The 22453-nt window shown below is 39.2% G+C and overlaps 3 protein-coding genes across 3 annotated transcripts; 1 reads left to right on the top strand and 2 right to left on the bottom strand.

The window, feature by feature from the left end:
* Positions 1-2004: 2004 nt before the first annotated feature.
* LOC103703181 (uncharacterized) lies at positions 2005-4032 on the bottom strand. Its single transcript, XM_008785952.6, has 2 exons — positions 3513-4032; positions 2005-2417 (listed from the first exon to the last, which is right to left on the bottom strand). The coding sequence occupies exons 1-2, from the start codon at positions 3972-3974 to the stop codon at positions 2235-2237; spliced, it is 645 nt and encodes a 214-aa protein (XP_008784174.4). The 5' UTR covers positions 3975-4032; the 3' UTR covers positions 2005-2234.
* A 3853-nt stretch (positions 4033-7885) lies between these two features.
* LOC103703182 (uncharacterized) lies at positions 7886-11403 on the bottom strand. The gene is made up of 5 exons (XM_008785953.6): positions 10998-11403; positions 9994-10082; positions 8613-8790; positions 8386-8459; positions 7886-8197 (listed from the first exon to the last, which is right to left on the bottom strand). The coding sequence occupies exons 1-4, from the start codon at positions 11172-11174 to the stop codon at positions 8394-8396; spliced, it is 510 nt and encodes a 169-aa protein (XP_008784175.3). The 5' UTR covers positions 11175-11403; the 3' UTR covers positions 7886-8197; positions 8386-8393.
* A 2946-nt stretch (positions 11404-14349) lies between these two features.
* LOC103703184 (MAK16 protein-like protein) lies at positions 14350-22367 on the top strand. The gene is made up of 9 exons (XM_008785954.6): positions 14350-14705; positions 14857-14966; positions 17000-17118; positions 17218-17315; positions 20029-20116; positions 20200-20331; positions 20415-20523; positions 20918-21042; positions 21869-22367. Exons 1-9 carry the CDS (start codon positions 14644-14646, stop codon positions 21914-21916), a joined length of 891 nt encoding a protein of 296 aa, XP_008784176.1. The 5' UTR covers positions 14350-14643; the 3' UTR covers positions 21917-22367.
* Positions 22368-22453: the final 86 nt, after the last annotated feature.

Raw genomic sequence — 22453 nt, 5'->3', positions numbered from 1 at the left:
ATTTATTAGAGCAGTTTCTTCAGTCTTATTCATATAGTAACCTGGTGCATGGTGTCTACATGCCTGTTGGGCTAGTCTTCAGGAAAATAAAAGGTGAGGTGTCTGAATTAATTAGATAATGTTACCAATTAAAATTTAAAGGAGAACTGCTAACAAAACTCGGATATTATATTTTTTTTCATGTGTCCAACCAAAGAAGACATTATATGGACCCTATTTGGGTGAGCCCCAGATATAGTGTTCAAGCACCAAGTTAAGAGTTCAAGAGTCCTCATCATCATCATCATCATCGGTACATGAATAGTTTGCTCTCCAATCCTTGGGAAAAAGGGGGAAAACGATGAAGTGGATGAATAAAGAAGGGCCAAAAACAAACAAATAAAAGACCACACGCAATCAAGAATCTAGAGAGGCTTGGACTGCCAGAGAGAGACGAGGAAAAAGATAGAGAATTAAGCATGCACAGATTCATTGGATAGGAGGATGGGAAACCTTTCGTGCTGCAAAGAAATTAAGCACATGAAAAGCCTGCCACTCCACTCTACGTAGTGGAGTTCTCCGCGCTGAAGGACCTTATCTTGATTGACCTGATCCACGTATCCAAGATAGAAGAAATATTTTTGTGAGAGATATCCTGAACGCGAGGTTCCTTGGATTTCTGTCTTGCGTGGGACTATCTCATCTCCTTTGCATCCTTCAAATGGCATCCAACTCAGCAACACATCCAAACATAGAGAGCGAGAGTTTAAGCGAGAGTTTGTTAAAATCACCATTTTCCTTAAAAGCTTAAGCTTATAGGATAAGATAGATTTATTTATATATTTTATATTTTATAACAGTCCTCCTCACATGTGGGCCGGACTTTTCTTCATGGGCGAGCCCAACATGTGAAATTTTTTTAATAATGGGGTTAAAGAGTGCAGAGACAAGGTTCGAATTCAGGACCTCTGCTCTGATACCATATTAAAATCTCCACTTGTTCCAAAAACTTAAGCTCATAGGATGAGGTAGATTTGTTTATATATTTTATATTTTCTAACACTTTGTATCCTTCAAATGACATAGAGGGCGAGAGTTTTTTTTATTGTTAAAATGGATAAATCAAGTCAAACGAGCATGAGTGCATAGAATCAGCAAACAAAACACATAATAATGGAACAAGAGGGATGTATCTTAGAATTTCATAATGTTGATCCTACGTGATCGGCTGTATATGTACGATGTCATTCAGTCGGCTGCACTGTTAGCTTTGCTGTATAGACGAGAAATCTTAAATGAGAATAGAGAGTACAACAATCGCCGGCAATCTGGAAAAAGAGGATAAAGTCGCTTTCTCCAGAATTCAAGTAGGTGAAGGAATCGAGGTTTTGTTAAGAAACGGTGATGTTTGTTCAACTGCTGCCCGGCAACCTAATTAACTGCCTTTGAGAAGCTTCAACTGTGCCAGCCTTTCTCTAGAGCACTTGCATCCAATATAAGCCTTCAAGGCTGTATAAAATACAAATAGAACTAAAATACCCCAGTACCAAAATGAAACTAGTGAAATGCCCAACCCCATATAATAAGATCAGCTTCTAATAAGGAAAAATTGATTCTCCTGTTTCTTCTTCGTCTCACATGAAAGCGTAGTTTGGGGCGCGTACATGGAAGTCATGGAGACTTAAACATGAGCTCTATGTTTGGTAGCTCGGTTAGAGAGCAGCTATGTGCACTGCCATGCATAGAATTAGAGAGGATACAGATAACAATTAAGCCACCAAACTTCCTAAAATTTATACCGTGACAGATAAAGATTTCTCTTCTGGTTTGGCAGTGGCTATGACTGCCCAATGCAGGGAAAGAAAAAGAGGAAAAATTAGGATGAACTTTGGGTCTGTAATGATATGACAAGCTTGGCCTTACTCTTCTGTTGGATGGATACATCTGAAGGAAACAATGCAAAATGACTCATCTAATTATTAACCAATAAAATCAACTAGTAGTAATTGAAACAAAGTAATAATATTTGTACCAAAAAATCAAATAGTAGCTTTGAAACCATTATTTTCGGGGGTATTTTACTAGTACATATACCCATTATTACATCACAAGGAAAAAAAAAAGCCAGCACACACTTATTTTAGGTGTCAATATAAAACACATCATCCAAAAGACATGCGATCTCAATCCCATGCCATGATACATATATATTATAACATGGAGATAGAAACAAATTAAGGCTCCATCGATCCTCTCTAAAAGAAGTGATGATGCTTCTTCCCATGAGATTCCTCGGCCTCCTTCTTGGCTTCCTTCTTCTCATGGTGTTCATGAAAAGCGTAGCCTCCGCTGCCCACCGCCACGGCTGCAGCGATCTCCTCCTCTATCCTGTGCCTGTGTGCATGCTCCGGATGTTTCTTGGCCTCATGCTTCTCATACTAGAAGATTACAGTTGTGAAAAAATTAAAATCAGAATCAATATCACATTGTTACGTTAAAAAAAAGATCTTATAGTTTAATCATCAATTAAACTCTAAAATTTGGTATATATGAAGTGAACGCCAGCAGCAGATTTCTAATTTTATTAAAATCCAGATGCCTCGCTCTTCCGTTAATTCTTCTGTTCGCACGTATCTCAAAGCGAAGACAGGATGATATGAGACAGTCGTGCACGCAAAATGGTCTTGCTAGTCATCATCAGATTTCTTCGTCAATCTCATTTAAGTGTAAAAATATGGTTATAATCATATTTTTTTTAAAAAAAATGGTTACAATAATTATGGTTTAAAATAATGGTATAGTATAAATAGTTGGAGAGGCCAAGGCTCACAATCATAACTGGCATTTAACATTAACTCTATGTATTTTGGCAGTAACATGGGCAAATGACTGTATTTAGGGCATATTTTGTTGGAGAAAGTTGACTTTAAAATAGAAATTAGAGTGTGTGATTTTTATTTGAGCTGTTTCGTTGGGAGGATTCTTATTCTCATTTCGATTCCAGAAAAAAATGAGAATATTCCAATCCTCCAAAACTCAATCCTTATTCTTTTCTAGTATTCAAATTCTATTTCAATTCCGATTCTAAATTCATTTATGAATCTAACACATTGAGAAATATAACGATTCCGATTTCTATTCCAATCTATTTTAATTTTGATAACGAACCAAACATCCTTTTAATCTATTATAATGATTATTTATTCTTAAAAAAGTCATTACCAAAAAAAATATATATTATTTTCTATTGTTATTATCTACTAGTTTCTAGTATAACAAATAATCATGTTTGTTATACTAGAAACTCCGGCCAATTTTGGCCTCGACAGGTCATGGAGCTACGCCACAGCCGCTTAGCGGATCAACGTGTATTGTTTTTCTTTGGTGGATCCCACGGATCATGGGCGTACGTGTCACGCACGGAGTGGATCACAGTCTAGACGCCACACGAGACAGGGAGGAGAAGAAGAAGAAGAAGAACGGTGCGGTGTTCCGCGGAAACAAGCTAAGGTGGGAGATGAGATAAACAATACCAGAGCGAAGGCGCCGGCGGCGACGGCTCCCATCTCGCCGAGATGCTCCATGTTTTTGTGGTGCTTCTCTTCCTTCTTGTACTTCTCATACTCCCCTGCGTTTGTCTCCGTGACTACCTCCGTCGTCTGGGCGTAGCCGGCGGTGTACCCGCCGTCGCCATAGCCTCTGCCGGCGGAGTACCCGCCGTCGCCATAGCCTCTGCCGGCGGAGTACCCGCCGTCGCCATAGCCGCTGCCGCCGGAGTACCCGCCGTCGCCATAGCCTCTGCCGGCGGAGTACCCGCCGTCGCCATAGCCTCTGGGGGCGGCGTACCCGCCGTCGCCATAGCCGCTGGGGGCGGAGTACCCGCCGTCGCCATAGCCGCTGCCGCCGGAGTAGGCAGTCTCCGAGTACACCACGGGGTTCTCCTCTTCCTTGTGGTGGTGGTGGTGGTGGTGGTGGTGGTGCTTCTCCTCCGACATCGGTGATTGATGACTTTGATATGATCCTGGGTTTAACGAGGGAAGCAGAGCGGAGCGAGGGGGTATATATAGGAGGGGAGGGGATGAAACCGGGCCGGATGCGACGACCCGCTGCTGCGACCGGACCGGATGGACGGTCTTGATTTGCTGAGTTCACGGATCTGGTTCGTCCTTGAGTTTTGATATAAAAATTAGTTACTTTGTTGTTAAGTTAACCGGACTAATCTTCTATGTTGCAAATAAAAATAATAAGGGAAGCTTCGCTTGAGCGCGTCCTTTGCTTGACCGCAGCGGGAACCCCGTTTTTGACCCTTCTGGCCTGGTGAACCGTTTCAGGCTTTCAGCCGTGAGACTGCTGACCGTGCCCTGAAAGATGAAAGGTATAATGAAGCATTATCTTTGTTACAACTAAAACATAGCCCATGTATTACGTGGGACATAATTTTTTTTTTTCTTTCCTAACTATTTTTGAAATACAATATAATATAATAAATTATAAAAAATAGAAGCTTTTAATTATATATTAAGCTATAAACTTAATGGTAATTGAGTAAAAACTCCTATCATTCGTACCAATATTCATATGGTGAGCGGAATAACTCCACATAAGCTGAGTTTTTATGGACAAAATCTCACCATTAATACTGGCATTATGAATATTGGCCCCGTATAATGTTCGGGATTAAAGCCTCCGGTGCGGGGCAAACTGAGATGATGAGCCGGCGCGGCCCTCACTTAATTCGGTAGTTGGGATATGGTATTCAAGGGCAGTGCGGACAAGGATAATCCCCGGAATATCCACTGGTATCCTTGGTCGTAAAGGGCTCCACCCTTTCTTAAGACATCCCACCAGTCATTATCGATCAATCCAAGCCGTTCGATCGATATACCACTTTATCAGCAGCATCATAGGGGTCATGGACAAGATTGGACGGTGCCGATGTACGAATTGCGTCGTCGGAAGTAATTGCGTGGATAGTGGGTCGTGGTGACCCAGTATTATTTCCAATCATAGCTTCCTTTCTGTTCATAGGATCAAATCATCCGCTGAGTAAGTGTTATGCGGAAGTTTGCATAGGGTGTTTTCAAGGACGTACGAGTACAGGTGATGTGAACGCGGGTTAGGTGGGTGGCGGGCCGGAAGTTGCCGTTGTCGTGCGGGTGTCCCAGCTTTCTGTAGTCGTAGTCAAAGATGTCACGCTATTGTTACAAGGAACCTTCGGCTACGACGTGAGAAGAAGTTGGCGAATGAACCCTTCGGCTAGTTACAAAGAAGGAGGCATTTATTTAGCAATTTGTCTTTGTCTTGGGTGTTCCTTCCTTGAGGCCTGAGCTCACATGGTTATAGGTTCCAGCCGTCCCCGGATAAATGAATAACCACATAGATCTAAACTAGCACAGGAAGTTGGACTTTGAGGAGATAAACATCGTGCCATCATATTTCATATTTTTTAAAGTTTTTATTTCGAAGCTATTGATGCTAAAGATAGAAATACTTCTTAGTGCATCTCGCACAATGTAAGCGCGTTTGTTAGTTTCCACACGTTCATACGATAACAAACAACCTAGCTGTTAATTCCGAGATACATATGGACGTAAGGTTTTCCTGGTTTTCATTTACTTATCTCTCCTGTTTGACCTTATCAACTAGAGATCCAGAAACGAGTCATCTGCCATCTTCCAACATCCTGCCTCTAACCAACATTTGAAGCTAGACCTTGGAAAGCAGTGCATACGTTCTTTCGTTTTGTCAGCAAGGATGCCTTAACAAAACAACTAAGAACAAATGACATCTTTGGTATGGATACCAGTGCCACGTCAGCCGGTCGCCACAGGATCCAGCCAGCTCAGTGGGCCCCAGCCGATTCAGCCAGCCTAATTTTATTTTAGGTTGATTTATTTTAGTTGGATTTATTTTATGTTGGTTGGGTTTGTTTGCATATTGTCATCCATTTTAGGGCATTTTTGGAATTGTTTTATTTGTAGGGGTTTATTTGTTATTTTGTGATCCTATATATATGGGTTCATCCTCATGTTTAGGATTTTTGATGAATGATGAATGATAATTAACCTCCTTGTCTTCTTCTCCCCCTCCTCTTCTTCCCCCTTTCCTCTCCTTCCTGCAGTTGTCCTGCATCAGCTTGGTATCAGAGCCAGCCAACTCAGCGGGTCCCAGCCGATTCAGCCAACCTGATTTTATTTTAGATTGATTTATTTTTTGTTGGTTGGGTTTGTTTGCATATTGTCATTTGAGTTTATTTGCATATTGTCATTTTAGGGCCTTTTTAGAATTATTTTATTTGTAGGGATGTATTTGTTATTTTGTGACCCTATATATATATATGGATCCATCCCCATGTTTAGGGTTTTTGATGAATGATGAATGAAAATTAGCCTTCTTATTTTCTTCTTCCCCCTCCTCTTCTTCCTGTAGTTGTTCCGCATCAATTTTGAAAAGTGATTTTTTTCCTCAACTGATTACCGCTAAAGGTTGTGCTAAGTTTCGTAATATTGGATTGGATCGAACGATCGGTTCATCGATGAAATACATTTTGGTTCTGTCAAAAATTTTGATTAGTTTTGTAAACTGTAGGCGATCATAATTCATAATTGGAGAGAGGCTGAGCAATACAAGAGGTAACCTCCTGGCGGTACCAGATGGTTACTCGCCCAAGTGTTACAGTCCTGTAAACTTTTGTGATGAGTACCGATAAAGAAGGCATGGGACCACCACCAAGAGGGCAGTTCAATATAAAAGCCGCAAGAATTTGAGGTCGAATTTGAGATGGGTGAAAGTCAACTAAAACATCATCAAATTGCCATCAAATTTGAACAGGCTCTACCTTGTTCCAACTACCTTCACCGAAAAGCACACATGTATCGGATCATTAATGGGGGAGGGGAAGTTGAAATCACCACTTTTCTTAAAAACTTAAGCTTATAGAATGAGATAGATTTATTTATATATTTTATATTTTCTTACACTTCCCCTTATATGTGAGCCGGACTTTTCTTTAATGGGCGAGTCCAACATGTGAAATTTTTAATAATGGAATTAAAGAGTGCGGAGATAGAATTCTAACTCAGGACCTCTGCTCTGATACCAAGTTGAAATCACCAATTTTCCTAAAAGCTTAAGCTTATAGGATGAGATAGATTTATTTATATATTTTATATTTTTTTATAGGAAGAAGCAAATGCCCAGAGAGGGTAGACTATTAAATGACACTATTCATGTGTCTACTGGGGAGCGACTTGCAATGTTCCCCCACATCGTAGGCGATATTATCAAGAATAGAGTCGTAGTTATTGAATTCATAAGATCCATGGAGATGTTGAGTCGCTATTTCAATCAAGTGCTGGGAGCCATGTGTAGCATTCGAGACAAGTATGTTTCTCCCTCATGGAAGGCAGAATTCGCAAGCAGGTCTCCTGGTCCAGTTATCTTGACAAGCTAGCACTTTCTACCTCTTTCTAACATTGTTAAGACAGTAAAGCTCACTGCAAGTGAAACAGTCCATACGGTATTATAAAAAGCAATGGAGAGAGACCTTATCATCCTACACTAAAGCAACACCCACTCACCAAGCAAAAGGTTAAAAAAAAAAGAACCAACAAGGCTGATCACCAAGTTTAGACCATGTCAAGTGAAAAGTTGCCTCCGCCAACTGAGCATATCTTCACCATGGGAGATAGTTTGTGATCCCCAATCAAGAGGAAAAATTCCCCCATTTTCCACCTCGAAGTGCCAGATTACATACGCCGGTGACCCTTTTTACACAAACAAATAGAAACATAAGAAAAGGAGTATGCAAGACTGCCAATAAATGGGGAATCTGAAATCCTCTCCATGAGTTAATAAATCCTCTCCAAATAGCTCCATGAGCCAACTGTTAGGGCCCTCGTCATAATAGATCCTTCAAACTGCTCTCTTCATTTAACATATTCCCAGTACAGCTATTCTCGCACATTCAGAACAAACAGAATTTAACATTTACATGGCATTTCAGTCTCACGATTTAATTAATATGGTGAGGCCAGTATAGCAGACAAGGAAACTTCAGACAAAATCAATGGTAAAGTATTATATGTGATACAAAGTTGAAAAGAAAGGACTATATGCTTTTGTCATAGGTTTTTCTCTTGGAGGAATCATCCTGCATTCCAACACCTCACCTCCTCAGACATGTTTATAGAACACCCATCCAGTTCATACTTTATGCCTGCTCAACAATGAAAAGGAGCAGCCATCAGTAGATCAAAATGAAGCAATCAAGTTAGACAAAGCAAACACAATAAGAATAAGTTGATACATGTATTTTCAAGAACAAATTAATTTCTCGAACAAAAACTAAATAATAAACTAGTCACCGTTTAAGACATTCCATCATCTCGATATTGAAAAGCTTACCATGTATGTTACTGGGGGACTGCAAGAACACTCTCAATGCGTTGGATGAGCGCATGAGCAGGCATTGCTCCTTCCTGAATATGAACCATAGAGATAGCCAGCAAAATAAGCATAGTCAAGGTAGGATCATATAGATGATTAAAAGTATAACTCAATCAGAAATGAGATTATTAGTTAGGGCTGTGATTCAAATAATTTGGTGGGGCTATGATTCAGTTCTATCTTACGAAGCGATCACAGGGCTTCCCATCCCTGAAAATGATGAATGTAGGCAGTGCTTCAATTTTGTACTGATTCGCAATGCTTGTGTACTGCTCTGTGTCAATTTTGACCACTTGGATTTTGTCTTTTAGTTGTTCACCCACTTGTTCAAGAATAGGAACCATGAATTTGCATGGGCCACACCTGCAAACAAAAACAAGGTATTTGCTCCCGAAAAAAAACGAAGGAATGTAAAAGTAGAATTCAGACACTTTATGGTACCATGGGGTGTTAAGGCAGGAAGTAGTAGACCGGGCCAGGTTGGGCTATGCCCCTACCCGAACCCACCCCAATTTTTTTGGGCTTCGGGCCAGGCTTAGGCCCAAATTTTTTTCAATAATCCAAGCCCGAGAGCCCAACTTTACCCATTTAGGCCAAAAATAGGTCCGGCCCGAACTCGATTGAAGTTTCATATTTCATAATATTGCTTCACAAAAAAATGAGCTAGTGAATAATTAAGCTCTTTTCTATAAATTATAATACAAGTAAATGATATAATACCTTATTCTCCGGTAAACCTATTTTAATTTGTCCTTTACTTTCTCATTATTCTCTCTAAATAACAGCATACAAGAACGAATTGATTCAGGCCTAAATTTGGGCTTTGTTTTGGGCCTTGTTCAGGCTCGAGCTAGGCCAATGACGAACCCGAGCCCGGTTCGAAAAATAAATGGGCTCTATATTTAAGCCCAAACCCAGTTTGAACTCTTTGGGCCTAGCTTGAAGCCCGACCCGACCCCGATGGGCTTTGGGCCATCCTGAGCTCATTTCCAGCCCTATAGGGTGTATAAAGGATACGTAAAATAAAATGTTTTAAATTTTATGGTCATGTCCTAAAGAAGAACTTGTGAATAAACGATAAGACCCACTGGAAAGGCCAGCTCTCTAAAATATTGGAACTCTAACTCCTTAAACTAACAAAAGATAGCCGGGCATGGAAACTTTTCTTCTTTATCGAATACCTAATTGATTGAGAGACGAACGAGATAGATTTTATTAAGCACAAGCCCTTTTCCAATTCTTTTCTTTTTTTTAAAAGAAAAAAAAGACATCTTCATTGCCCACCTTGGGAAGGAGGTATAAAAAATGACAAAGAGACACAAATTTGAAGTCAAAAAAAAGATCCACGGATTGATGTCATTTTGCTTAGCATTAGAAGCTGTAGATATCAGCATTACTTCCTTTCCATTTCTCTTCTTAGAGGAGCTCAAGCCCCCAATGATAACAAAAGAAGTTTGAAGAACTTATTAGAGCAAAAGCAATGAAAATATCATAACAAACCAGGGAGAGATGATTATCAATCATGGTGTGAATACAGGTAATTCACTTGAATAAATAACTGCTTACCAGGTTGCATAAAAATCAACCAACACAGGCTTATCAGACTTTTCTAACAATTCATCAAATGAAGAAAATGTTTGCTTCTTTGCTTCAACCTACAGAAGAAGAATCAAAGAAATTTTATTTTATTACAACAAAATAGATCAGAGCGTAGTCATATCTTTTAGAATCAGCAGTACAGCATACAATTGAAGGCATGATGAGAGAGAGGGGGGCATCAAACCCAAGTCATGTGTTTTAAGCTGAACTAACAGAAAGAATTGAATGCCTATAGTAAATTCCCCGCCTACATCAGACACTTTTAGCAGTGGAGAGTTAAGACTACTAACAAATCAAGAACAGAAAAGTGCTTGTTATCTTCCATGAACGTCATTGTCAAAAAATGATGATGATTTACTAATCTTGGTGGAAATTTAAGGTTCTGTTCTCAGGAAAATTCCACTGACCAGATAAAGCTGGAATAATAGGTGAAGCCATTTTATGCACAAAGTAGAGAAGATTAACATTGTAAGGGTGGAAGGATGATATGTTCCAAGAATATTTCATCCACCATATATTTGATTTTAAAAATATACATATACAAACTTCCCAAAAAATTAATGCACGAGAGAGATTTTGGATTGGTTCATACTCAAGAAGCTATTTGTTTAGCTAAAATGTTAATTTATATTAATGGGCTATTAGAGTAATTAGCTTTCTTGTCAAAACTCGACTGGCCATGGATAGGAAAGTAAATGGTAGAACACTAGCTAACTCTCAATTAGAACAATAATTTTTTAAGTCTAGGTACGCAACCCATCCCCAATCTTCTTCTATTCTTCTTCTAATCTACACTGTAAATCAGATTGTAGATACTAAGTATGTCCTAATCACCAACAGTATAGCGCAAATGGAGGCAATTAAAACCAGGGATGATTCCACTTCGGTTAGATCACTAAGATTCTCATACTTTAGAATCAAAAAACTCGAACCAAACCCAAGAAAAGAATTAAGATAAGGCAATCCATCACCTGGGGAATTATTCCGCGCTGAGGAACCGCCGACAGCTTCCGGCTCCTCGTCGGAAGGCGGCGGAGAGGCGTCAACTGCAGCCATCTCGAGGAGGAGAGCTTGGAGGGTTCAAGGGAGATCGAACGGCCGAGATTGCACGACGATGGCACAGCCACCGCGGTGGAGCAGACCACCATTAGGGTTTCTAATTTTTCTTCTTTCTCGTCAAGCTCCCCGAAGATTGCGGAAGAGGGGGGTGGATTTTATTAGCGAAGAGAACGAGGGGCCGATGTCGCGTGTTCCGGGTTTTTGTCGATCGCCCCCAGCACGTCACTGTGAACCCAGAAGGCACGCATCGGTATTTACTTATATGACGATATTACCCTCGTCATGCTGTTGGATTTCCGTTGTGTGGAGAGAATCGACGGTCTGTTATCATTTGATCAGGCTGATATAGGGGCTGAAATGTCCCTGACTGAGGTACGTGTTTGCCACGAGAGCTGGCTTGTGATATTGGTGCAGCATCTAGTGTTATATAAAAAAAAAGGCGCCGGTAAACTGCCTATATATATATATATATATATATATATATATAAACTTGCATGAATGTCTCTATAAAATTATTATTTATTTATATATTATTTTTTCCATACTTATCTATACCATCTAATATTATTAAAAAATAAATAATTTAAAATTAAAATAATTGAAATACTCTTATGAATAGATATGCAAAAAAAAAGTTATAAGAATTGAAATACCATTTTTTTTTAGATCTTTTTATGTGCCATCATTTAACAATTAATCGAAGTTATATAAGTGATAAAGAGGGATAGCAACATGGCTTTGCCTCTAAGTGAAGTAGAGAGGTTCCTTAATGAGAGCAAAGTACGGAAACCCATCGGATCCGGCAGCATTCTGGGTGGGGAGGCATAGCTCTCACATATGGAGGGAGATATGCTCCCGTGCTACTGTGGTGTTTTTAGAAATTAGATGGAAGATCGACGATGAACGAGCGGTGAATGTCTTGGAGGACTGCTGGGTGGCTGATCTGCCTTTCTATAGGTGGCCTACCATGCTCGACTCCAGAGAGCTGGAGGGCTGCACTGTAGGCGACCTGATTCTTCCAGGTGAGCGATGCTGGGACGAGGCTCTGGTTCGACGGATCTTTGGTGAGCAGGTGGCCAAGCAGGTTTTGGCAATGCTGCTAATGACAGGTGTTGTGGAGGATAGGAGGGTATGGGGCCGGACGGGTAGGCTGGAGGTGAGGACCAGAGATTTATTGGTGCTAATTAGGAGGGAGTCGACTCGGCAGTTTGAGGCGGGATAGATTTGGTGGATACGTGCTCACCTCCGGGTGGCCTTGTTTGTGTGGAAGGTGGCTCGGGGATGCCTGCCGACTAGAGGAGTACTATTCGAGCATAGGGTTGATATTTCTCCCGAAGTGTGGGACCTGCTCGGAGGAGGAGGAGTCCATCTTCTACGTTATTTTTGGATGTCTACGTACAGTTTAGATTTGGGAGTGCGCAGCAGCTTCCTCCGGTCTGACACGGAGGGAACGCCGACAAAGGATTTTCTGGCTTTTCTGAGAGTCTCCTCCCGGAGGCCAGATAGCGTGGAGCAGGGGACGAGGGCAGTTTATTTGGCTTATCACTGTTGGTTGGACAGGAATGCCCTAGTGTTTGAGGACAGAGGCGCGCATCCGAGGCTGGTGTTGGATCGAGCTCTTGCCCATACGATGGAGGTCCTTGGCATTGCTATTGCGTCGTCCTTGGGTTGGCTTGGAGAATCTGAGGCTCTCATTCCACTCTTGTAGCGCCCAGGACCATATCCATATCCCGAGAGCCCCCAATCTCTGGCTTTCTCAAGGTGGACTTCGACAACGGTGTTAGCGAGATTGGGGCAGCAGGGGTGCAAGGTTCGTCATCAAAGATCAGGAGGCCAGATTGGTGGCAGCCGAGGGGCGTCGGATATTCGAGCAGATGGTGATCGGGACAGATGCCAGAGCAGCATGGGAGGGCATCTCTTTTGCGAGGCGTGTGTTAGGGGTGGATCGCATTATCCTTGAAAGGGACTCGGCCACAGTGATTGATTGGATCTGGGATCCGGGCAGTGATGCTGGCTGGTTGTGATTGATTCATGATATCAGCCGATTTTTGGGCGAGTGCTCCTTCCACCGGGCCACTCATGCCTATAGAGAAGCTAACGGTGCGGCTGACTGGGTGGCATTTTTCGCAGCTTATCACTCTAGGAGTTTTACTTGGGATAGCTTATCCTTGGTTCCATCATCTTCGTATTCTTTTATTCTTTTTGATCTTATGGCCGACGTTATACCAAAAAAAAAAAAAAAAATTCTAATATACAAAAAAGGAAAGCAAGGACAAAAAAGTATCGTCCCTCAATAGAGTCATGCCAATGGTTCTCATTATACATACTAGGTCTTCATATGTTCTTTGCACATGCATAAAAATGGATGAATCTGATCAGGTAGATAGAAGAAAGAGAAAGAGGATAATTGGAAATAGTGATAATTTTTACGAGAGGGTATTGGTATGTCACGAGTCCTTTATTTTTTCCCTCTTTAAAACTCCAATACCTGAGAGCTCTATAATTTTTTATAAATAAAAAAAGATTTTTTCTACATAAGACTTTTTGTAAATGTTTTATTCTATTTTTTAAATTACGAGGGTTTGAGATTTAGTTTGATTTTTTTACCCTGAGTCATATCATCCTTCCTTTCTCTCTCTTGATGGAAAATACCCTCCTTATTTTTATCTTTGTATGATACACATGTTTTACTTAGGGTGAGTTTTTTGATTTCCCTTAAATTTCCTGTCACAAGATGCAGGTGAGAGGGTCCATGTCAAAACCCTACTCAACGATTGGCCATGTCCACAGTGTATATATAGTATGAGACAAGTAGATAGATAAATATGTAGATAATCCAATTCATGCTTTCGAAAAAACTTATATAAACCAAAATAAAAATTAAATATTATAGTACTAAATATCAAATAAGAGATTTTCTTAATTTCACTTGGATATTATCTAGATGAGATGTTACTAAACTTAAATACAAGATAAAGTATCTTGTGAGAGAGGCCTCTAAACATATTCATCAAAAATGTCTAAGCTTGCGAATTGCATACTACACTCGAAAGGAGTCTAAGCATTAAATGAAATTTACTCACAAACTCCTTGTTTTTGCTCCTCCAAAGTGATCAAGTGAATAATTTTCCATGCAACCGAATATCCAAAGCGTGCACTTATGCCATCTCTCTAGGATTCCACTCAAACACACTGACCCGTTAGGGCTCCGGAGTCCAACCCGAATCCCCCGAGCTTATAACCGTGCCGGATTCGGGTTGACCCGAACTTCGTCAGGTCCGCAGATTTTGAGCCGCCCCGTATTTTTTTAGGGCGGGTTCACGCCGGTCCGAGGCGATTCTCCAGCTCTCGGTGAAATAAGGACTCGCTCGCCGCCGCACCACCGCTTCTCCGCTTCCCCTCTGTAAACCAGACGCCAAAGCCCCTACCACCTGAAACCCTAACGAGGAGAGGATTCCAATAAAAAGGATTAGAAATCTTGTTAAAACCTCAATTTCTTGATTCTAGTTCTCTCTACTTGGGTTTAAACCCTAGAGAAATCGAAATCGAGCTCCAGAGATGCAAAACGACGAGGTAATATGGCAAGTAATCAGGCACAACCACTGCAGCTTCATGGCCAAGTAATCATCTCCATCTCCTTCTACTCCTCCCCCTTTCTCTCCGAATTGTTTTTCTTCTTTTCAATGGAGGAACTATTAGTGTTAGTCTGTTGTCAATCTTTTTTTTTTCCCTAGTTTTTTCACAGATCTTTAACACTTTGATGTCGTGTAGAATCACTACTGGGAATTTCTGTAGAAATCCATACAACGTTACAGGCATCTGCAATCGAAGCTCGTGTCCCCTTGCCAACAGCCGTTATGCCACTATTCGCGATCACGATGGTCTCCAACTCCACTTCCCTGGCTTTTAATTTCCGCTTTACTGTATCCTGTCTTTGTTATTCGTTAATATGTCTTCTTTTAATTCTACGGGATATTTTGTCTTGCACTAATGACTCTAGCTTGGTTTTGCTGCCACTCAATCATGTGCACACACAAGAAAGATTTTGATGTTCATATCATATAAAAACCTGGAAGAGCTGATAACCTTTCGCTTCAACAAGTTCAGATTTATGAATTTTTACGAAGACTTGTTTTTTGACACTGGTTTATATCAATTTCAACTTGAACCACCTCATTCCTCCTCTCCTTAGACCTGTCAAATCCTTTTGAAAAAGCACCGCTAGAAGGCAGGAAGAATGTCAGTCTTGTGGGAAATGCAAAAGCATTGCCACATTATTGATGCGACTTAATTCAAAGAGTTAATTGCAGTAAAAATAGAGATTTTGTTACCGATGGAAATTACATCAACGAACGGAGCGTTTTATTGTGAAATGTCCTTAGAGATTGGCTGATTAAGCAATTTCTTGTTTTTAGCATGAAGTAGCAGTGTGTAATCATTTAAAAAGTTTGAAACCATTCATTAGAGTTTGGCTTAGAATTGGTGGGTCAAAGGTTAAGAACATCATGGCTGCAAATAAAGCTTTTTAGTAGAGGTTTTCTCTTGAGATAGGGTAATGAGTCATGCTCTTTTCATGGGAAATCAAAATGAATAGGAATAAACTCGAGGGCAAAAGGTCTATATGGGAGCTTACTCCTCAATGCTTTGGAGTATTGTCAAATTTTATGTTTCAAAAGATATTTTAGATGTATTTGGTTTATTAGACAATCTCCTATGAGGGGATCATTTCCATTACGATGAGTTTGAAACTGCAGCAAAGGTAAGATACATTATACTAGAAATAGAAGAATAGTTGGGAAGAAGTAAAGCACAAAAACAAATTGCATATTGGAGAATAATATTGAATTCTATTTTTCTGTGATTGTCCTCAAACTTATAAACTTAAGTTATAATTAAAATTGTAAAAGGAAAGCTAATGAGAATCTCGATGAAGTGAACTCCAGCCATTGATTTGAAATGCTAATGACACCTCTAACCAAACCTTGATCCAAACTGACCTAGATATAGTTAATAACTTGGACAAGTCTAGAGTTAATATCCCACATTTATCCCAGATGACTGGTCCTCAAGCTTATTGCCATGATTTAATGTTTTTCTTGGAAAAGAATATCATAATTAAATTATATAATTTCCTACTTTAGTTTTTATATGTATTTAAAATTAGAAAGCTGTAACCATTTCACATTTTTGTACTGGAAAAGGCATATTTCTGATGTCCTTTATGAACTTAAACGTATTTTGAAAGATACGCAAATGTCTATATGTCTGGCACTAGCATATCAGGACATCTAAGCAAAATCTGTTTCATGATCTGTACACATTTTTGTTTCTATTCTCCAGTTTGCATCCCAGTTGTTGGGATCCGTGAGCTCATTTATCATTTATATGTGATGCTCTCAATCATTTTATTAGCTTGCTTGAGCCTCCATAGATTTCCTCTTATGGGTTGCCTGAACATGCCAAGACATGCATGGTTTTGTTGATATTTGTCAACTATTACTCTGCAGAAATTAGGAAAATGAAAATTACAACAACTATGAGTAACTTTTGGCTTTTAAGAGCCATATAACCTTATCAGAAGCTTTGTCACCTGCAATAAAAACCAGAGGAGGTCTTAGGAAGGAGAGAAAATTAAGATACATGAAAGGGTCAGGGAGGAGGAAGGGAGGCCCACAAAAAATGGGAGTTGTTGGGGAAGATTTAAAAGCTTTTTATTGTCAAAGGATGCAGCCTTATTTGGAAGAAAATTCAGATTCCAGTGCCAGAATAAATTAGATAAGAACTATTTACTATGATTAAAAAGTGGCTTTATTGTGTGCTACTGTTGATTGGTTACAGAGTGAATATGACGATTCTCATTTAGCACTACCACACATGATTGTTCCATTACATCCTGACTTGGTGCCTTGTGCAGGGGTTTTTTACTTATACATGAAAACTATTGAAAGGGCTCATAAGCCAAATGAATTGTGGGAAAAAGTTAAACTGCCCAGAAATTATGAGAAAGCACTAGAAACTATTGACAAACACCTGGTATGCTGTACTAAATCACTAATAGTTCTGATAAGATATTTAGGCTTTAGATTAATATTTGAAGTTACTCAGTAACATGACCTGTTTTTGTTTTTGCAGGAATATTGGCCGAAGTTACTTGTGCATAAAATCAAGCAACGTCTCACCAAAATGACTCAATATCGGATCCGTATGAGGAAGCTCCAGTTGAAAGTGAGGTATGAATTTCTGATACAGATCCTCTCTTCAGCTTCTGAAAGTTGCAAGTTCAGTAGGTTTAGGTAGAATTTACCATGTGGAGATATATTATTCATGTAATTGTTTTCCCTTGCTTCTTTGGTATGTGTTGGGGATTGAATTTATAACATTGGAACTATCACATAATTGTTGTAATGATTATTCCACGTTCTAAGCAGAAACTTTATTATTGATTTCCTATAAGAAGATGGATATAAACTTTTCTTATAATGGAACAACGGTACAGCAAATCCTTATTCACCCATATTGTCTATGATCATTTATGCTCTTTTTTCCTTCTTGTAGAATGTTAATTAATGTTCAGTGTGTTATCCATTTGTAATCTATTTTATTCTATGAATTTGGGCATCTTATAAATATATTCATCAATATAGATTTCACTTGCGAGTCTTATATGTGCATCTGTGAGCAGTGTATTGTACATACGGGTGTCTGACATAGACCATTCTTCATTTCTTCATCAAAATCTTTGTCAATATAGGGTTTGGATATGGGTTCTTAACGTAAACTTGTTGGCACCATGTTCTTTGTATATGTGCTTGCATTAAAATGTTGTCTTCCCTTCTTAACCAAGATATGAAGGATGGCCCAACTATATTGGTCTCTGTTGAAGTTATTTCCAGGCAATATCTCTAAGAGAAAAAGTTTATGATCCTATGACATGCTTCCATGGTATAGAAAATTGCCATACTTTCTGATCTCCACTGTTTGTTTGCTTCCCAGTTTTGATTTTGATGAAGTATGCTTTATCTTTCGTAACTCCTTGCTCATCAGCATGCTAAACTACATGTTCTTTCTCATTATTGTCTTTCCATTTTTTCCTGGAGTCATGCATAGACATATCTTTTACACCACTTTGATCTCAAAGTAGTGGTAGTATTCAATCTATAGTTCGAGTATCAGATTTCTGGCTTCTTTTGTGATAATTTAGGCATTTTCAGAATTCATATACTGTTCTCTAGTCTACCAGTTTTTGTACTAGCAAGCCCATCAAATACCTTTTCATTCTTTTCTCCTCATCTATCAATATTCAACCCAAATCTTTGTTCTCCTGTCTTCATTCTTCAACAAATACCTGATTAAGCAGTCTTCATCTTGAACTTCTTGCATTCCACCTTCCTTGACCATGTTTTATCATAATCAATTCAATTTCATGCATTTGAAAGAAAAGATGACTCATACTTTCTTCTTAAAGTTGATACCTTGGGCATGAACTATCTGGTTATGATATCATTCTGAGTCAGTACGATGCGCTTCTTTAAACATGGAGTTTGTGCTTCCCATTTTGTAGTTGAAATACCTTTCATTTGAAAACTCATGGTGATTTCAAGCACTTTACTGAAAAGCTGTACTCACAAAAGGTATGAATGCCATGTCCGAAATGATGCTGAGATACTCTAGGGGCACATTTGTTTGCTTGTAAGTGTCAGACATGTCTGAACTTGGGTTCGGAACTTGAGTTCTAATCTGATGTTTGTTTCACTGTACTGAAGTCAAGTTATTTCCACTCAGCTGTTTCTTTTGCACGAAATTGGTGCGTAGGAAGTGCCATTTTTCCCACATGCATTATTAGATTATTTACAGGAATGATCAGTATATTATTCACTTAAATGGTTCATTTCTAAGGATGGAGTGAGTGGGAGAGCATTAAAGTAGCATTAATTTTTGCTTATCCACTCGCTCTCTCAAAAAAAAGAAAACTTTTGCCTTTTTGGGTGGATGGGTAACTTATATTCCAGAGTTTGGGCTTGGTTACATTAAAACAAACAGTTGGAAGTGAGAGTTGGAAGTACCCACTTCCAACTGAGCTTGACTTCAGGCCCCTCGGTTTTGAAGAAAATACATATCCTAGAAGCATGATACATGAGTCCAATGCAACTGGCCTAATCCATCACATAACTACTTGTCTTCATCAACATCAACCTACTTAGCATTTTGAGGCTCTTAACCTGCAACCTGCTATGCCATATTGTGCCATTGGATATAAAATTCAACAAACACAGATCTCCTATTTCATATCAAACGTCTGGAGGAACATGTGAAATTTTGAGTAATCAGCAAAAATTTCAAGATGGAAAACTCGTGATGTGGAATAACAATGTTTAGTCCATCATAAGCTTCCACTTTTCCACCTTACATAAAATCTCTTTCTTTTCCCCATGAATTTCAACACAAGATTCCTTCATGTCAAACTTGCTCGAAAGAATACATGATCACATTATATGAACTTGAGATAAAACCTTTGTCAACCCATCTTATTCGAAGGAACGCTGGATGACAGATCCTGAAACTCTTGGTTGAGGGAAAATTTTAAGCAATTGCGATCTGAGGCCTACATCATCTCCATATTATTGCCAGAAAAACTCTGGTTTGATGTCTACCTTTATTTCTTGCCAACAGCATTTTTCTTCTCATCACAGATCACTGTGAATCCATGACATAAAATATGCTGCTGAAAAGATTTGTCGGGTCATCTTTATAATTTTATAGTAGTAGTGCTGTAGGTGGTATATTGGTATGTAGCTTAAGTTTGTCAGTTGTGACAATCACCAGAATTCTTATTATTTAGTTTTAATTGTTTGTACAATGTGATTATGCAATGTTACTCTTCTGGTGCAACTTCTTTTTCCCCTTAAATACTTAAAATTGTTGCTAGTTTCTTTTCATTTATAGGGAGAAGATAATGACAGTGCCTAGAAAAGAGAAGAAAAGAGAGGCTAGGAGGGAGGAAAAGGCTGAAAAGGCGGCAGTTCTGGATAAGGTTTCCCCCTACAGCCTCCTGTAACTTAGTTTGCCATCATGTTTGCTGCATCAGCTGTTAACATTTCTTGATTTTCTTTCCAGAGTATTGAGAATGAATTGTTGGAACGGCTAAAGAAAGGTGTTTATGGTGACATATACAACTATCCTGTCGAGGCATATAATAATGTCCTTGAAATGGAGGGGCTACAGCCCAGCATTGAAGAAGAAGATGAAGTATGGTCTTGGATAGTCTATTCTATTTTGCGACTTATTCTTTTCAGTACCCATGACTTGTATGCATGTTTTGGAGCTACCAGGAACCTGAAGTGGAGTATGTTGAAGGCTATGATGTACTTGAAGAGGAAGAGGACATTGAAGACTTTGGTGGATTTGTAAAGGACGAGTCATTGAATGAAGATGGTTATGGTAAAGAAAATTCAGATTATTTATAATATAGTATTAAATTTATGAAACGCAATTTTCATTACTACTCCTGTTTAGGGAATTTCCACCACTGCTAAGCTGCAAGAACTGGTCGTCTTCACATTCAAAATACAAAGTTATGCTGCCAATTGTTGGCATGGTTACTAAGAGCCTGAGAGCTCAGAATAAATTATCAATAAAAGGAAGTGAAAATATAAATGACGTTAAGTTAAATGGCCTACCGATTTCCAAAACTTAAAATCGCCATCAGGAAAAGTTTAAAAAATGAAAAGTTGAATAACTCTATCACTCAACTAACCTTGCTACATTGCCGTCGTCTCAATCTAGTTCATCTTTATCTGTATGTTTGTGTAAGTAATGTCTTTTGCTCGCTCAGATGACATGCACGAGGACGAGGAAGAGATGGATCCATCTGATCAGCAGGTTGCAAAGAAAATGCGAAGAGGATCTGGGTCTGATTCAGGAACAAAGGTGAAAAGAAAGGGGAGGGTACTTATTGAGGTAACATGGAATTCCTATCATCTTACCTGTATTTGTATCATTTAGAAAATCATACCTTATAAACAAGAGAGAAATTTTTGAACTAGACCCGATTTATTAAGGATCTAAGTCAAGATCAACCTAAAAGGGCTGTATGTTTCTGTTTGGATTCACTTGAAAGGGAAGTACGATGAGTAAACAGCAATATTCTAGAAATTGCTTAAATTACTGATCTCTATGAATGAAGAATTGAAAAAATATGATGAAATAAAACTGCTCAGGTATTTCTTTGGACTTCTTTTTAACCATACCCCTCTTGCCTCCCTCCGATCTTTCTTCTGTTTGTGAATTCTTCTTTCACAGTTCCTAATTGGTTTATTAAAGGTCTAGCCTTCTTTCCAAAACCTTCTTGCCTTCTTTCCACATGGCCTTGTGGACTCAATATCTCGTTCATTTTCCCTATACTTGTCTTGATGCACTCATGTTAACCTGCTATTTTTAGTGGTACTGTTCATTTCCGCACGGTGCAGGATTTGAACTCAGCTGTCACCAGTAGGAAAGGGAAGTAGGTTTTCATTGAAAACTATTAGGATCTTGAAGTTCTTTGGCAGGATTTTTTTTAATAGTAAATGTTGAGCACTCTTAGTTTTCTGATTATGTGACTGGATTTTTGCTACGTGAAGTCCTAAATGTGTATAAATCTGTTTTTTTTTTTTTTTTAAATCCCTCTGGTTTGCACGATTTTAAACGCTGAAGCTGAATCAAGATAGTGTACTTGCACCCACCATAGAAAAATAGTGGCCTTGTTTGCTTCACGCATAGACTAACATTTCTTTATTGGTGACAGGTTGAACGTGATGAAGATGTGGATGATAGACAAAAGACACATATGTGAGGTTAAGATGAAGTGCTTATTTCATTCACATTGGCATCTGGCACTGCTTGTGTTGTTAACATGTTTCCCGAGGTTATCCTACGGAAAGCACTTGGCAGAAGCGGCAAGAGGATAATCTTCCCTCGCCTTAGAGATGAAATTTTGAAGGGGGTGCTTGCGGATGAATATTTTCATGAGGTTGATACAGTATGGATCCAAAATATTCATGCGAAGTTCTTTTAAAAGGCATATTTTATGTTTTATTGCCCTTGTATTTTTCTCGCCATGATAAATAGGGCTTGTTAATTTTGACCTTTTGGTTCAACGATCAAACCACCACCTTTATACCTGTCGAGAATGGGCCCGGGTCCAGTCCAGTCTCTCGTGGACTGGACTGATAATTCTAATTAGTGTTTTTGACATAGAGCCAGAGATTGAATTTAGAGGTTTACGATGTACATTTTCTGGTCAACTGACTGAGTAAGCTTGTTGCTGGATGTCATCATTTAGGTTCTTTGGGGATGCCTTTTGAAAGTTCTTGGGCCAGGCTTGCCAACC

Source organism: Phoenix dactylifera, chromosome 13 (genome assembly GCF_051530095.1).
Source record: "Phoenix dactylifera cultivar Ajwa chromosome 13, Ajwa_hap1_PhDact_Kaust_v1.1, whole genome shotgun sequence".
Lineage (NCBI taxonomy): Eukaryota > Viridiplantae > Streptophyta > Magnoliopsida > Arecales > Arecaceae > Phoenix > Phoenix dactylifera.
The sequence above is the reverse complement of the archived record's forward strand: the minus strand, read 5'-3'. Positions and strand labels throughout refer to the sequence as shown.

Coding starts and splice junctions, on each gene's coding strand:
- LOC103703182 (XM_008785953.6), bottom strand. CDS start 11,174: ATGGTGGTCTGCTCCACCGCGGTGGCTGTGCCATCGTCGTGCAATCTC. Junction 10,083..10,997: donor AGCGCGGAATAATTCCCCAG/GTGATGGATTGC, acceptor CTTCTTCTGTAG/GTTGAAGCAAAGAAGCAAAC. Junction 8,460..8,612: donor GGAAGCCCTGTGATCGCTTC/GTAAGATAGAAC, acceptor GTTCATATTCAG/GAAGGAGCAATGCCTGCTCA.
- LOC103703184 (XM_008785954.6), top strand. CDS start 14,644: ATGCAAAACGACGAGGTAATATGGCAAGTAATCAGGCACAACCACTGC. Junction 17,316..20,028: donor AAGCTCCAGTTGAAAGTGAG/GTATGAATTTCT, acceptor TTTCATTTATAG/GGAGAAGATAATGACAGTGC. Junction 21,043..21,868: donor AGGGGAGGGTACTTATTGAG/GTAACATGGAAT, acceptor TATTGGTGACAG/GTTGAACGTGATGAAGATGT.
- LOC103703181 (XM_008785952.6), bottom strand. CDS start 3,974: ATGTCGGAGGAGAAGCACCACCACCACCACCACCACCACCACCACAAG. Junction 2,418..3,512: donor CCGCCGGCGCCTTCGCTCTG/GTATTGTTTATC, acceptor GTAATCTTCTAG/TATGAGAAGCATGAGGCCAA.